Here is a 17,225-nt window from a genome sequence, read left to right on the forward strand (position 1 = left end):
ACACATATGTCTGAGTACCACTCTAAATTTACTGATTGAAAACCTCTAAGTCATGGTTCAGCCATGTGTATTTTACAAAAACTCCCCAGATAATCTGAGTCACTACCCTGGTTAAACACCACTGCTATAATTTTTATTTTTCCCAATAAATGGGGATTTAATATGGTGCAACTTTAAACCAAATAGCCCATTTTTATAATGCATTTAAATGTCTCAGCTGACAAATACCAGAAGAAACATAAAGGTACTGTGATAAGAGAACTTAAAACATAGACTTGGTTTAAAATCAAAATAAATAATACACTAAATAGGAAATAAATAAATAAATAAATAAGACCTGAAATAAACACCAGCTTGAAAAACCACTAGACCAATTCCACAAAACAACAGCTAACCCCAAATTCTCAGGGCTATCTATTACCATTAAAGGAAATAAAAATAGAGAAGACCATTTGCAGAGCATAGTGAAGGTATGTGGAAATCCACAGAATACCTGAATTATTCTGTACTGCATACATATTTCTCCTATTAGGCATCATCTTATATTCATTCCCTTCTTTCCGGGTCCGCCGTTGACCAACCTCTGAGGATTCTCTGGAGAAGAGAAATTTTAAAAGAGTGAGACTTCTAAACAAGGATCCCTTTCAACTCTTTTCTCTCTAGAGACATTCTCACATAACACGCTGGCCTAAGAGAAAACAGCAATACCTACGAGAATGAGTTACTCTGAGCTTCCGCCAGCCGCAGCCTCTTGGCATGATTCTTCCCTTGATAGTGAGCCTGGGCCACAGCCGGAGAACTGAAGGAGGCATCACAGAGCTTACAGTAATCATTCTCTGTGGCCAGAATCACTCTGCCTCCTGGCTTAAAGGAGCTCATCTGACAGCAAAGATACGAGAAACAAGGTTTTAAAATGTGCACTTTATTCTCTTCTTCTCCTCAAAGTTCCTTCCTTCTAAGAGTTGAAAAATAACCGAACGTTATGGCATGACCACGAACACTCAGCTTTATAAGGACAGGAAAAAATTCATTCCAGAAAGAAAAAGAAAAAAGAAAAAATGGCTGGGAGACAATCATTGTTTTGCATTACAATCACCTGTGTACCAAACTGATGACTGCCTCATTGCTATCTCCATTGAAGAAATTTTAAAAAAGAAGTTTAAAAATCCAATATGGAAGATTTAGGGCAGTACAGGTAAGGCCTAAAATCACATTACCAGAAAGAACAAAGTCCTCCCAGAATCCATCAACAAGTATTTACTGAATGCCTACTGTTTATAGGGCTTGTTACCTAATGCAGAAGTGATATACAGACATGTACTTAAAAAATGAGCCCCTGTCCTCAGAGTCTATAAATTAGCTACAGATATAATATAATTAGGGGGGAAATAACCAGCAGATCCAGACAATTCTATTCAGGTTCGGAAACAGTGAGTTAAGGGAAACCTAACACAGTGCCTGGAAAATAGTATGAACTCAGTAAGTATTGCTGGGTTAACAAAACATGACACATTAGATTTTGGCTAAAGGAGAATAAAATATACAATAAAGAATCTGGAAAGCATATCATATCAGGACCAGCTGAAGGAAATAGCACTGTTTCACCTGGAAGGGAAGATTTTTCTGGGGACAGGATAACCGTTTTCAAAAATCACAAAGGGCTATGCTATGAAAGAAGCCTAAGGCTGTTTGCCCAGGAGGGTGGAGCCAGCTGAAAACAGTCCCTAACAGGAAGCAGCTGTCCATTTTTAGAGCAGCCTTCAGGTATTAGCACTGTGACAACTACTCAGCCTGAAGATCTCTCTGGGTATTTTCCTGTCCTCTGATTCTGTTTTTAACATATCTCATTTTCCCCACAAATTCATGAGGACAGAGGAACAGCTGATATTGCTATCCACACTGTAAGTACTGAAAAACTGACACTCAGAAAAGTAAAATTATACCATGGTGTTTAGGAGTAAAGGTCTGAGGTCAAGAGAAATCATTGCTCCACCACTTTATAAAATTTGTAACACGATGGACAAGTTACTTAGTTTACCTGGGCTTTTAATAAACTTCCGGGTGAAACCAATGCTGCTGGCCCATGGATCATAGTTTGAGAAATAAGGTCAATACCTCTGAGTTGTTGCAAGCATTAAATGAAGTCAGGACCCAGGCCAAGAATGAGGCAAGGGAGGCACTTGCCATGGGCACACAATTTAAGGGAGCATCAAAAAACTCAGCAATCAGGATTAAAAATACTTAATGGGGGGCTTCCCTTGTGGCACAGCAGTTAAGAATCCACCTGCCACTGCAGGGGACACGGGTTCGAGCCCTAGTCGGGGAAGATCCCACATACCGTGGAGCAGCTAAGCCTGAGCACCACAACTACTGAGCCTGAGCTCTAGAGCCAGCGAGCCACAACTACTGAGCCCACGAGCCACAGCTACTGAAGCCCGCGTGCCTAGAGCCCTTGCTCCGCAACAAGAGAGGCCACCGCAATGAGAAGCCTGCACACCGCAACGAAGAGTAGCCCCTGCTCACCCCAACTAGAGAAAGCCCGCGTGTGGCAACGAAGACCCAAAATTAATAAATAGAAATTTAAAAAAATAAATAAATAGAATAAAAAAAATACTTAATGGAATATTTTTACCAATCAAACTTACTGCAAAAAAAATCAATGAGGAACAAAATATCAAAATTTAAAAAAAAAGACAGGATCAGCAACAGTGCCATGTCAAGCCACATTGCTGCTTAAGGCAAAAGGAAAATTAATAATACTTATCCTGTCTTTAAGTTTTTGACATTTTGTTCACCATTGACTTTTTCACGTTAATTTTGAATTTTTAAAATATCACATTATTTATCTTGATTACTGAGTATTTTGGCTCCCTCTTAAATTCTGTGCCTAAGTCAACTGCATCCCTCATCTCATCCTAGGCCCAGCTCTGAATGAAGTAATGCATGAAAAGCGCTTAGCAGAGTACCTGGCATAGTAAGTACTCAATTAAAGTGATTATTATTTATTATTATTTATGACCTATAGAAAAATAATACTTCAAAGACAGAGTAGCATCCATATTTCAGAGGCTATTAAAGTACAGGAATATCCTGCCTCAAAGCACCTGATCTATCTCCCAAAGAGTGAAAGGAACTTGGCTCTCAAGTGTGTGTCATGATACCAAAGTCCAGAAAGAGTTTATACAGGCTCTCTGCATAGAGGTAAGAAAAGGGCAGCCTCAAGAAACTGATCTTGCTGGAAGGCAAAATATAAAGTCAATGGAATTAACTGCAATAGAGATATAAATGTTTAAAAATCTCTCATTCAGGGCTTCGCCTAGACATTCAGGGCCATTTAACCCAGAATTTTGAGAAATGCATAGAGAAAGACTCATGAAATAATTTTGTTTCATCATTTCATGCACCGTAACCAAAGCCAATGAGAAATCTTGGGATTCATGGATTTTTGCATGCATTAAATCCAGCACCACGGAGTTCAAGGAGTTAAAAGCACTAAGTAGGACCTTTTAGGAATATTTGCTCAACTGTACCTTGATGGGCACATAGACAACAAATTTTATCCATGACCATCTGTGCATAGGACAGCTCCCACCTTGACGCACGTGTCTCACCTGCGGAGGGACTGGAACAGCTGGAGTAGCCACAGGTTCCACTGCGTTGCTCATTCTGGCAGGAGGAGGACAGCTGTTTGCTGCATAGTAATTTCGGAGTTTCTTACCATGATTTTTACCCTAGATGTAAAATGAAATGAGAAATCACTGTGAGGAAAATTTGTCAAATTGAGTTAATGTATTCACTAAAAAATAAATAAATAAATAAATTTTATTCTTTCAGAGATATGCAACAGTGGGATAAACAGACCACTAGCTAGATTTGATTATTACACCTTAAAGCAGAAGAGTCTACTCTTTGATTCTAACAGAATGATTTTTTTTAACATCTTTATTGAAGTATAATTGCTTTACAATGGTGTGTTAGTTTCTGCTTTATAACAAAGTGAATCAGTTATACATATACATATGTTCCCATATCTCTTCCCTCTTGCATATCCCTCCCTCCCACCCTCCCTATCCCACCCCTCTAGGTGGTCACAAAGCACCGAGCTGATCTCCCTGTGCTATGCGGCTGCTTCCCACTAGCTATCTATTTTACATTTGGTAGTGTATATATGTCCATGCTACTCTCTCACTTTGTCACATCTTACCCTTCTCCCTCCCCATATCCTCAAGTCCCTTCTCTAGTAGGTCTGTGTCTTTATTCCCGTCTTGCCACTAGGTTCTTCATGCTCTTTTTTTTTTTTTTTCCTTAGGTTCCATATATATGTGTTAGCATACTGTATTTAACAGAATGATTAAATTTATCTGGGAACGATAAGAGAACAAAGCCAAAAGACATTAATTTCCTATATATTTCTGGAAAAGCACCATACTTTCCAGATCTGTATCCTCTCCCAACTTGTTGCCATTCATATGCCACCGCCTAAATATGAATTTTATGACACTCTGATCTAATCTACTTTATAAGTCAGTAATGAAATGGATAATCCAATTACTTTTACAAAAATAGCACTTACAGAGCATCTTTTTACTTACAAAGAACTCTCATATGCATTAGCTCATTTGCCACTCACAAAAATCCTGTAAGAGGAATTTGTTAATGTTATCCACATATGACAGCTGAGAAACTGCAATCCAGAGAGTGTGGGGAACTTGCCCCCAACACCTTCGGGAGGCCTAGCAATGGGGCCGGAGCTTGAGGCAGGCCTTCTGAATCGAAAGCAAGGCCCTTTTTCAGTACAGCATGATGGCTTCAGGATACACTGTGAACCTCTATTAAAATGGCTTTCCTCCCTCATCATGTTTCATTTAATTTATTATTCACAAGTTTATGGCTGAGCTGATACAAACTGGTGGGAAGGGTCAGTGGTCTAAAAGCATTCTAAATGAGGGTAAAACCATATATTATTCTTTAAACTGCACTGTAAAATCCAAACCTATAGACAAATATTTATTCACCATCTACTACATGCTAAGCCCTAGAAATAAATAGGACTAGCATATGGTCTAGAGGAGGAGACAGATATGTAAGCAGTTAAAGGAATGAGCTAAGTTCCACTTTTTGGCCACTGGAATGCTGTAAAGGTGCTTTTACCGTGGTCACAGTGATCTCCAGGAGTCAAATACAACAGTCACATCTGTGCCGTCATTATGCTCTAAGAAGCACCATACTATTCATACTCCCTCCTTCTACTGTCTTCTATGACTACCTCTTACCTCCCTACCTCTCATTCTCTAAATGCTGCAGCGTCCAATGCACTACCCTCAGCCCTCTTTTATCTCCATCTATACGCAAACTCTAGGTTGTTTTACCCAGTCTCACAGCTTTAAAATATAATCAATAAGTTGGTGACTCCCAAAATTACCTATCTCCATCCCTGTTATGGGCTGATTGCTTGTGTCCCTCCAAAATTCCTATTTTGAAATCTAATCCCAATGGGATGGTATCTGGAGGTGGGACCTTTGGGAGGTAATTAGGTCATGAGGGTAAAGCCTAATTAGTGCCCTTTAAAGAAGAGGCCAGAGAGCTCCCCGGCCCTCTTTTCACCATGTAAGGATATAAGGAGATATCCTTACATATAAGGATATAAGGCTGTCTGCAATCTGGAAGAGGACTTCGCCAGAACCCACGCATGCTAGCTCTCCGATCTCAGACTTCCAGCCTTTAGAACTGTGAGAAATAAACGTTTGTTGTTTAAGTCACCCAGTCTATGTAATTTTACAGCAGCCCCAACAGACTAAGACAATCCCTGAGCTTCAGAGCCATATACCCAACTGCCTTCGTGCGATCACACATTGCATTCTTAAGAGGCATATCCAACTTAAAACATCTAAAACATAAATTTGGGTTCCCTCCCCACCAAAGAACTTTCTCATCAGTGCCACCACCACTATTCATCCACATGTCAGTAAATGGCACTACTCTCCACCCAGTTACTCAAGAAAAGCCGAGGGGTCCTTTTCTTGAGTCCATCCCTCCTTAAAGCCAACACATGCAATCCATCGGCAAGTCTTGTCAGCCTACCTCCAAAATATATTTCTTAAGTCATTCCATTTCTTTCCATGGACACTCAAATGCCACAGTAATCCAAGCTACCAACTTTTTTCACTTGTAGTGGGCAGCACCTCCCAATGGTCTCTGCTCTACACTCTCATCCCCCAAGCATTCTCCTCATATAAGCCATACTGACAACTCTAGACATAAATCACATCTTGTCACCTCTCACTTAAAATCTTCCAATGGCCTCCCACTACACATAAACTAAAATCCACAGCTCTTACCTGTAGGTCCTATTTGATCTGGTCCTGTCTCTTCTCGGATTTGATTTCACACAGCACCCCTTCCTCCTCATCACGTTCCTGCCCCACGGCCCGTCACGCTGTTCCTTAAACATGCCAAACACATGGACTCTAGGGCCTTTGTACTCGCTATTCCTTCTGCTTAGAATGTTCTTCTTTCCAATCTCTGCATGGCTGGTTCCTTCTTATCTTTCAGGTCCCAACTCAAACAGCATCTCACTCAACCTGAGGTGTCACCCCCATCGCCCAAACCCCACTCCCCACACACACTCTCCGTCACACCGCCACACTGTCTGCTTTCACTTTATCATAGTGCTACTCATCACTATCCGAAATAATGTTTGCTTATATTTGTCTCTTTCCTACCCTCTGGAATGTAGACTCCTTGAAAATAAGGGCCTTGTCTGTCTTGTATAGCCCCAATTTCTAGAACAGTTTCTAACATATAGCAGGCAATCAATCAATACTTGTTGGATAAATGAATCACTATTATAGTGGAGATAAGGAACAAACTGCTAGGAGAACACAGAGAAGGAATGGCTTACTTCTGCCTGAGTGTGTCAGGGAAAGCTTCCCTGAAAAGGGGACATGTGAGTTATCTTTTAAAATAAGCAAGTTTACTAGGCAGGTAGGGAGTGAGGGGAAAGAAAATTGGGAAAGAGGAAATAGTGTGAGCAAAGGCCCAGTCTGCTGGAGAGATGGTCTTCAGGATCCTTTGGAAAAGAGATAGGAGTTGATATACACAGGAAGCTAATTATTCATGGCTTTGTCCATGATACAGAACTCAGACTTCAGAGGCAGTAGGGGGCCCTCTGAACGACTTTAAGCAAAGCAGTTACATGACTGGATTGCATTTGATAAAGATCATAGGAAATGTGAAGACAGAGAAGAGAGCCAAAGACAAAGCCCTAGGATGATACAATATAGTGCAGTAGAGAATGAGGATCCAGAAAAATGAGATTGAGAATGCCTGGTTTATGAAGTAAAATGAAAACCAGAGAAGTGTGGCATTATGGAAGTCTAGAACAAGGTGTTTCCAAAGAAGAGTCTAGGTATATACATTATTAACCCAGGAACTTTTACTTCCAGATATCACAAAACAGAAACACACATATAAGGAGGTACCTATAATAAATGTTCCCAGAAGGACGGTTTGTAACCACTGAAAAGTGGAAACAACTTAAGTGTCCAACTACAGGATAATGGATAAACTGTTCATACAATGTAACACTTACTACAGGATAATGGATAAACTGTTCATACAATGTAACACTATACTGTAGTGAAAGTACACATCCTAGGCCGTGCGTGTCAACATAAATGATTCTCATAACAAAATGCTGAATAAAAAGAACATGTTGGAAAAGAAGATATGTAAGAATAATCACTTTAATCTGGGGGTTAAAATATGAAAACCACTACATTTTTTATAGGAAGATACATATGTAGCAAAAGTACAAAAAAGTGTGGGGCGGGGACAATAAATACCAACTTAGTATAGTGGCTACATCTGGGAGCATAGGAGCAGCTACTGTTGGGAAAGGACACAGCTTCAATTGAATTGATAATTTTCACTCTTGAAGCTAGATGGCAAATACACATGTTCATTATATTATTTTAAATACTTTCTATGTATGAGGGGCTTCAAAATGATTTTAAAACACCAATAACAAAAAAAGGAGTGGTTCACCAGGTCAGGACAGAGAAGTAATACTTGGATTTGAAAAGACACAGGTCAAGAATAACTTTGGTAAGAACCACTTCAGTAGAGTAGCAGGGGATAAAAGGTCATATGAAGTGGCTTAGAGAGAGAATGGGAGATGTGAAAATGGAGACAACCAATATAGGCAGCTATACAGAAGAGTTCTACCATGACAGGAAGCAGAGAAATAGGGTACAGAGTTAGAAGGGGAAATGGGTCAACAGAAGATTTTCCTTAAGATGGCTTAGGCTTGTTTGCATGACAACAGGAGGAAGTCAATAAAAACAAAAGAACAGATGATGCAGGAGCTACAGCATAGCTATAGAAGCATAGTCCATAAAAAGGCAGAAGAAGATGAGGTGCACAGGACTATGGGAGGGATCAACTTCAGATAGTGTCAAGCATTTTATTTCCAAAGCAGTATCCACAGTAGTATTCGAGCAGATATTGCATCCATACATAACGACAATAATGGCAATTAACAATTTTGAGCACTTATGTGACAGGCAGTATATAAACACTTCATAAATATTATCTCATTTAACCTTCACAAAATCCCTATCAAGTAGGTATAATTATTATCCCTATTTTACATATGAGGAAACTAAGTTCAGAGAGTTAAAAATTTGCCCAAGAGCTTTCAGATAGCTAGGTAGAGGCTGCCCAGATTTTCATTTCTACATATATCCTCTATGAACAATATAGAACAATAAGAAAAACAAATAAAACTGCACAAAAACCATGTCCTCCATACAACTAGAAGCCACAGAATGCCCAGACTCCAAAATAACTGTAAGTGAAAAAGAAAAAACATCAAATCCCAGGTAGTAATCACTCATGCTCCTGCCATAAGCCTTCACAATAAGCAAGAGCAGTCCAACAAAAACTGAAGGACAGAGAAAAGAGGGAGCTAGCAGTAGGCCTAAAATTGCTTTATAACCACTACCAGAAAAAGTAAATCCCTTAATTTTATAAATACTAAAACATGATCCAGTCACTGACTGCTGGAGAGGGACTTAAATGTACACATGATCTGAAGTGGGTATCTTCAAAGTGGCTTCTAGAGTAGAAAAAAGGCAAAAAGGAAGGGAGAGGCACCCTTTGGCAACTGGCAGGTGAAGGGGAAAAGAAGCAAAACAGGAAAAGTTAGCGTCCTTCAGGCCAAAACAGAACAAAGCAAAAATCAGAGGACATGCAAACACTCTCCTGACCACTGTAAAAAAAAAAAAAAAAAACTCACAAATTATTAAAGAACTGGACTTTGATACAGTGATAGAAGAGGTTGCCATTGAATTAAGAATCTCATAAACTACCCAAAATCCACATAATGAATAGACAAAAACAAATCAATCCTATACAAAGTTACTACCAAAAAAATCAATACATCTCAGCAAATGAACCACCCCTCAAAAAAAAAAAAAAAAAAAGAAGAAAACAACACTCCAAACTGAATTAAATATAGTATTCAAACAAAACTTTGAGGATATAAAAAATCACCTTGAATCAGGAATTCAAAATGTACAAAGAAAAACGGGCAAAACGTAATGAGAAATGAAAAGAAGGAAAATTAAACTCAGGAAAGAAAAATATAATTATGTCAAAAATGCGGAGTAAATACAAGTGTCAAAGAAGAATAGACTCAAATGAAAATGTAATAAGAGGCATTGAAGAAAGACAGAAAAGCAGTCAAGAAAATAAAAATGATACAAAGAAAAAATTTTAATGGGTCAGAGAGGAAGCAATGGAAGTGAAGACAAGTAAAAGAAGGAATAACTTATGTAAAACTGGAGTCCCTGCAGAAGAAAAGCAAAACAATCAAACAGAACTAATATTTGAGGGACTTCCCTGGTGGTCCAGTAGTTAAGACTCCGCACTTCCAGTGCCGGGGGTGCAGGTTCAATCCCTGGGTGGTGAACTGAGGTCCCACATGCCACTCAGCATGGCCAAAAAAAAAAAAGAAAAACTAGTATTTGAAACTATAATTGTCCAAAATTGTCTAAAATTGTCCAAAAGTAAATGAAGATCTGAATCTACATACTGAAAAGGCATACCAGGTATCTGAACAATCAAATCTGGGGTAGATCTTTTAAAAGGTATGAGACTTCAAAGAAAAAGAAAAAAGTCCTCAAGTTCTCCAGGCAAAAAGATCAAATAACTTACAAAGAATTAGAATGGCATCCACAATATGCAAAACAAGACAATAATGGAGCAGCATTTTTAAAGAAATAAAGTGTGAAACAAGGATTTTATGTCCAGCCAACTCTTCCTGTATCAAGTGTCAAGACTATAGAAAAACATTTTTAAATATATAAGACCTTAGGAATTCAATACTTAAAATCACTCTTGAGAAATCTATTAGAGCTTCATTCAACAAAGAAATGACTGGGAAAACTTCAGCAAAAGGGCTGATGGTAAGTATTTTCATATGTCTCATTGTATCAAAGACTAAATAAAAGGTGAAGATGAGGGTGAAAGATCAATGTTCAAATATTATACATTATGATACAATGGAAATAAGGCAAAAAAAATGGGAAGAAAAAGGAAAGAGGAAAGTAGAATAAGCTATTGATTCTGCAATAGGCAACTGTTGGGATACCATTAAAAACTGACAAACCAGACAGTAAAACATTAAATAACCAAACAGGCTGGTACAATCATTTTAAATAGTATAAACAATAAGAGAATGAAAATGGACTACAAAGGATGGTATGGTGTGACACTTTTCTAAATATACCTTTATGTATGATTCTGACTTTTAGAACTATGTTAACATTTTACAGACTTAGAAAAAGAATCAAAGCCAACAAGAATTGGGGAAGACCCAAAATGAAATACATACAAACAGAAATAAGCCTAACTATATGAAAAAATAAATAACATAACCACACTGAAGGCGGAGTGAAGAAAAAAACTATTCACATATTCACATAGTCTCAAAGTATCTCCCCCATGATACTTATTAAGCACAAAAAGAAAAATAGTAACTTTACAAAGGACAAACCTAGCAGGTAGCACCTTTATAAACTAAGTAACTTTGTAAAACAGTACTTTAACTACACACTGTAATGCTAAAGACAAAAAGAACAATGCACAAATATTTCCTTCTCATTAGTAGGCTTGTTTTTCAAAAGGACATAGATTATCAATCCCTGAACTACTTTATGTGTATTGTGAGTGAGTGTGTGTCTGTGTTGTGAATAATGAAAGTCCAGGTTTCTCACTATCAAAGGAGTTAAACATTAAGATAAGATGGAAAGCTGGAATGAACACTGTCATGTTGTATTGAAATTTTAAGCATCAGCCTGAACTCAGTTTTCAATATGTGTACATATAGATAAATACAAATGTATGTATACATACATATATATTACTAGCTCTATCATGAGAAGATCTAGAAGCAATGACACTCCAGTACCAAAGGGCACACCTAACACTTAGATTTTGGTTTCTAAATACCATTCTCCAATAAAAGAAACCTCCTTGAAGAAATGGTTGGCATGGGGAAGGTACAACAAAATCCTGGAATATTTTGCATTGTCAGAAAGTAAGGAACTATGCAAAAAATTATGGAGACATATCAAAAGAACATAAGCAGCAGCCCGAAGGGACACACACTGGTCAAATGTGAGACAGTTAAAACATCAAAATAAATTATAGTAAGTGTTCATATCCCTGGAATAAAATAATAATCCATAGTGATATTAATTAATTAATTAATTAATTAACTAATTAAGAAGAAAAAAGTCTTTCTTTAAAGTAAAATTCTAACTATAAATGTAGAAAGAATGATTAAAACAGAAAAATCACCATTCGGCAAACACCACAGTAATAATCGTTGCAGGGAAGAATCCTCAATAGATGCTAAAATCACTGAGTAAAAATATAATGAGAAATATTCACGTAGCCTCAAAGTATCCCCCCATATGATACTTATTAAACATGAGAAGAAAAATAATAACTTTACAAAGGAGAACCCTGGCAGGCACCACATTAACCAGTGATCAAAGTTAACAGCACCAGTGATGCAAAATATTCACATCATGTCCTTCCCAATATGAGGAACTGGGAAGGACACAACCTTGGTTCTGTGGTATTCCTGTCCAAAAAACCACATAGCCTGAATTTAATCATGAGAAAACAACAAACAAACCCAAAATGGGACATTCTACAAAACAACTCTTCAAAAATTGCAAGATGGTAAAAGGCATAGAAAAACTTAAGCCAACCAGATTAAAGAATACATAACAACTACATGCAAAATTTTATCCTGGATTGGATCCTGGAATCAGAAAAAGTACATTAGTAGACAATTGGTGAAATGTAAACAGTCTGTGGATTAGATAATATTGTTGTTATCAGTGTTGATTTCCTGATTTTGCTAATTGCACTGCAGTTATATAAAATATTAAATTTGGAGAATCTGATGAGGTGCATGCAGAAATTTTTTAGAAGCGTTTTGTAAGTTAAAAGTTACTCAAATTAAAAAGTTAATAAAATAAAATAAAACTTGCCCAAAGCCACAAGTAAATGCCAGAGCTGGGAACACTCTTGTTCCAGACCCCATACCAACATGCTCCACTGCACCTTAGGACAACTAAACACAATTAAAGACTAACTCAGGTACCAGGAACTGTCCTAAATGTCTTAAACATACTAACTTGCAGGTATTATAAGTATCATCATTATCATCATCATCTTCATGAGGCATACAGAAATGAGGAAATATTTCCAATATCATACATCTAGTAAGTAGTAAGACTACAACTTGAACACTAGTCTAACCCCAAAGTTCATGATTTCATGTTCTTAACTAATATCCTATAAAACAGATGCTAGAAAAGAAAACAATAAGAAATCAAGAGATCCTTAAAAATTAAAGATATGATTGTCAAAATTAAAAAAAATCAACATAGCATTAGAATTTAAGAATATCTCTCAGAAATTAAAGAAATAAGAGAGAAGAGATAAGAAGTATGAAGAATCAATCCAGCTAATCCAAGATAGGGCTAACAGAATTACTGGGGAAAAAAAAAGAGAGAAAATATAGAGAAGAATATTATCAAGGAAATAATACCAAAGAAAATTCCCCAGAGTTCAAGAGAAACAGGAGTATGCAAACTGAAAGGATCCACTAGTGCTGACAGGGACAAATGAATAAAGACCCAGACCTAGACACATCCATCATTGTGAAATTTCAGATACCAAGGATAAAAAGGAAAGCCTAAAAACTTCCAGAAAAAAAAAACTCCAAATTAAAGTGGGTCACCCACAAGAGAATAAGAACCTGAATAAGATTTCTCTTCAGCAACACTAGGAAGACAAAAAAACAAAACAAATCAAAACAATACACACACATACACAAACACAAAAAAATGCAGTATAGCCTTTAACATTCTTAGGAAAATAATTTTCAGCCTGGAACTGAACTGTCAAATATGAAGATATAATACAGACATTTTTAGAAACACAAAGGCTCAGAAAAATTTATTTCCCATTCATTACTCCATCACTTTTTTATTTTCATTTTTTGATGTGGACCATTTTTAAAGTCTTTATTGAACTTGTTACAGTATTGTTTCTGTTTTATGTTTTGGTTTTTTGGCTGCAAGGCATGTGGGATCTTAGCTCCCCGACCAGGGATCAAACCCGCACCCCCTGCATTGGAAGGTGAAGTCTTAACCAGTGGACCTCCAGGGAAGTCCCTCCCTCACTTTAAAGAGAGAGATGTGTTGTAATATAAATTTATATTTATCCTTTCTTCCTTCAAGTAAGGTGAAGATGTACTCCAACAAACAAGATTAAAAAAAAAAAAGAAAACATGTATATTTAGAAATAGTAGCCTAAGCCATAGAGTAATGAAGAGAAGTTCAAAATTAACAGCTGTGCAGCAAAGCCAGAGGGCAACCAGTTGAGACTGGAGCAAGAAGATAGAGGGATCTGGAAGGCGGGGCGGGGGGGGGGGTGGGGCAGGCAGGATCCCACACAATAGACAGAGTGATCACGGGTTGGAGGGGAAAATGAGGATATGATAAAAATACATTATGTAAGAAAAGAAAAGGAGAAAAGAAAAGCAATGAAAAACTACAGGGAATACAAAAATCTACAAAATGAAGTCATGATCCAAATGTAAAATATCTAGTCCAAATTAGAACAGGAAATCAGTGGGTTTCATGAAGATAAGTGAAATGGACTGTAAACAATAAACGGAAAGATTAAGAAACTAGTAGATTTTTTTAAGGCATAAGAGTCTTCGCTGTATATTTTTTTAAAGTGTGAGAAACGCAAAGAAAAACAAAAAGCTATTTCAAAGTTATAATCCACATATGAAGCAAACTAAAATGGACATGATTCTGCGTAACTGGTGACTTAAAAGAAAGGGCTACCCATCTGAACACCTCTTTTAAGTAGCATGGAATCATGACATTGGAAACAAGGAGAAAGAAACAGCTTTGCAGTGAATATTTCCCTACTGTTAATAATGCAAAAGCTGAATATCAATTTTCAACAGTCGGAATCAACCTGCAAATATGAAGCATGGGAAACTTAATTTGATTATAAACAAAAATGTGATAAACCTTGATAGTGTCAAAATAAAACTACAGCCAACCCAAGATGGGAGGTAGAAAGAAGAATGGAGAAGAAAGAAAAGGTAGGGGATGGATAAGGAAGGGAGAACCGGTGATTACTGCTTTTCATTACAAGTACTTTGTTCTATAGGCATTATTTTGCGAAAAATATCTTTTAATGTTTTAAGGAGAAAGCTGTTACCAGTGCAAATGCTACAAAGAGGTCAAGTGAGAAAGAGCTAGATTTGGCCTGTTAAATCACGGATGATCTTGAAAAGACCATTTCTCTAGAATATTGGAATGGAAACCAGAGTACGGTGGGCTGGGAAATGAAGACCTGAAGAGGACAAGTATACCCAGCAGAACTCTAAGGACAGGAGAGAAGAAAAGAAAGGTTGCTAACAAGAAGAATTAAAAAGAAAGGGAAGGTTGTTGTTGCTATTTTTATTTACATGGGGAAAAAACCTGAGCATGTTTTTAATTTGACTAAGGTAAAGAAGAGATGACAGGTGATGAAATCCAGAGTACAGGATGAGGAATCAGCCTTGTACAGAAGAAGGGATATCTATTCTTCTGAAATACAAAGAAATGAGGTAGGGATGGATTCAGTTTGGGAGGCAGAAAGGTGGTGAGATCCAGCTAACAGGATCACGAAGAGCTTCTATCCACGAATGAAGTATATTTTGACCATTCTCAGTACACTGCAAGTTCCTATGAAAAACAATCAGATGGGAAATTTTTGAAAACATAAAAATTAGCTGAAATTAGAGATTATGCTATCCAAAGCTGGGTGATCAATGTGAAAATGTATGTGCCAAAATCAGTACTTTAAATTTGGGGATAACATCAGTTGCATTCTCTTTATTATGAATTAAGATCACTACCTTCAGTATTACAATTCTAGAGCTACTTTTTCCCCGTGTTCTATCTCTCTCTCTTTCTTTTTTTTTTTTTTTTATTTTTTGGCTGCATTGGGTCTTCGTTGCTGTGTGCGGGCTTTCTCTAGTTGTGGCGAGCAGGGGCTACTCTTCATTGAGGTGCGCAGGCTTCTCATTGCGGTGGCTTGTCTTTGTTGCAGAACACAGGCTCTAGGCACGCGGGCTTCAGTAGTTGTGGCACACGGGCTCAGCAGTTGTGACTTGTGGGCTCTAGAGCACAGGCTCAGTAGTTGTGGCACACGGGCTTAGTTGCTCCACAGCAATGTGGGATCTTCCAGGACCAGGGCTCGACCCTGTGTCCCCTGCATTGGCAGGCGGATTCCTAACTACTGCACCACCAGGGAAGTCCCTGTCTCTCTTTCAAATTAACCTGATTACTATGATAGGTTATTATTTGGCTACTAAATATTACAAATAGAAATCTATGTTTATGACAGATTTTAAAAATTTACCTTGAGTAACTAGTTCTTTTTCAAAAGAGTACAGGAATTAACAGAAAAAAAAAATGGTTGACTGTATTTTAAAATGTAGATGCTTTAGCAAAATTTATCCATGCTTTTTGCTTTCTAAATTTCTGTTAATGACCTTCCATCCTAAAGTGGTTCTTCCTCTGGGCATTTATGCTGCTGAAACAGTGTTATGTTACTCCATGCCAGGCTTACCCTAAGTAATCTGAAGCCTGCAGACAAATTTTAATAAAATGAAGACATGTTTTTCCTCCAAAGATTTTACTTTAAATTATAACTAAAGCCATAATTTTGAGACCACAAAAATATGTACCCTCATTAAAAATAAAACAACAGCTAAGGGTATCTTGAAGCAAGCTGACTGGGTTAAAAAGTCCTGGGAATAAAACTAAATCTGTGATGACCACTGATACTCATGGGTCATTGCTAAGGCAGCCCCAACTTAAGAACACAAGGATGGCAGGGAAAGATCGCAGTGAGCTTAAAGGGAAGTATTTATTGAGTGGTTTCCATTGTGTGTCCTGGATTACTGGAACATGATATGGTCAGACTCTAGTGTAACACCACTCAAACCAGACTAGAGGTTGTTTACAATACCCTGGGCAATTTGAAACTCTGAGATTTCAACAATGGCATCAACTAACTAAAACATTTTGAGTAATGTAATCAACTGTGATTTATTACCTCACATGAATGTGTTTCTAGCTTATAAATAAGCTACCACTGACCCCTTTTATCTCACACATAATTGAAATAATGAATTTGTAGTCTTGGTATCACTCTGTATTAAAAATTACAAAGCAAGTTTTTAGAGTCGAAATAAAACTTTACTCCCACCATCTCATCAGCCATTAGCTTTATTAGTCTACAATCATTGCCATTCTGCCTATTTCTGGTTCGCAATAAGACTTACTCATTAGTCTTACTCTTGTCTTTAGCAGCCTTTTAAAATCACAGCCTATTCATGTACCCTTGGTGTAGTCTTTGATGCATCTTTCAGGCCAACATTTCTATGCTTTCCTTCTATGTTGGTTCACCCACCTCTAGGTTGTGTTCATGTTCTGATTGTTTATTATTCTGATTTACTCTTTGATCCCCACTCTCTCATCCTGACATTTCTATCTCGTTGAAATCCAGATTTCACATCTAAATTAGCTTTCGTCTATGCTATACTAATGAAATTGCTCTGTACTTGT

General features: G+C 37.4%; 1 protein-coding gene across 4 annotated transcripts in view; it reads right to left on the reverse strand.

Annotated features, from left to right (window-relative positions):
• The window catches only part of ZMAT3 (zinc finger matrin-type 3), a 61,777-nt gene that overhangs the window by 8,870 nt on the left and 35,682 nt on the right, over positions 1-17,225 (reverse strand). For all 4 annotated transcript variants that reach the window (XM_082459046.1, XM_082459043.1, XM_082459045.1 and 1 more), the window contains 3 exons: positions 3,612-3,731; positions 713-879; positions 494-594 (listed from right to left, as the gene is read on the reverse strand). In XM_082459046.1, coding sequence (XP_082315172.1) covers positions 494-594; positions 713-879; positions 3,612-3,731 — 388 coding nt within the window. The remainder of the gene's footprint in view (positions 1-493; positions 595-712; positions 880-3,611; positions 3,732-17,225) is intronic.

The sequence above is a fragment of the Balaenoptera physalus genome (assembly GCF_965194825.1).
Source record: "Balaenoptera physalus genome assembly, chromosome: 4".
Taxonomy (NCBI): domain Eukaryota; kingdom Metazoa; phylum Chordata; class Mammalia; order Artiodactyla; family Balaenopteridae; genus Balaenoptera; species Balaenoptera physalus.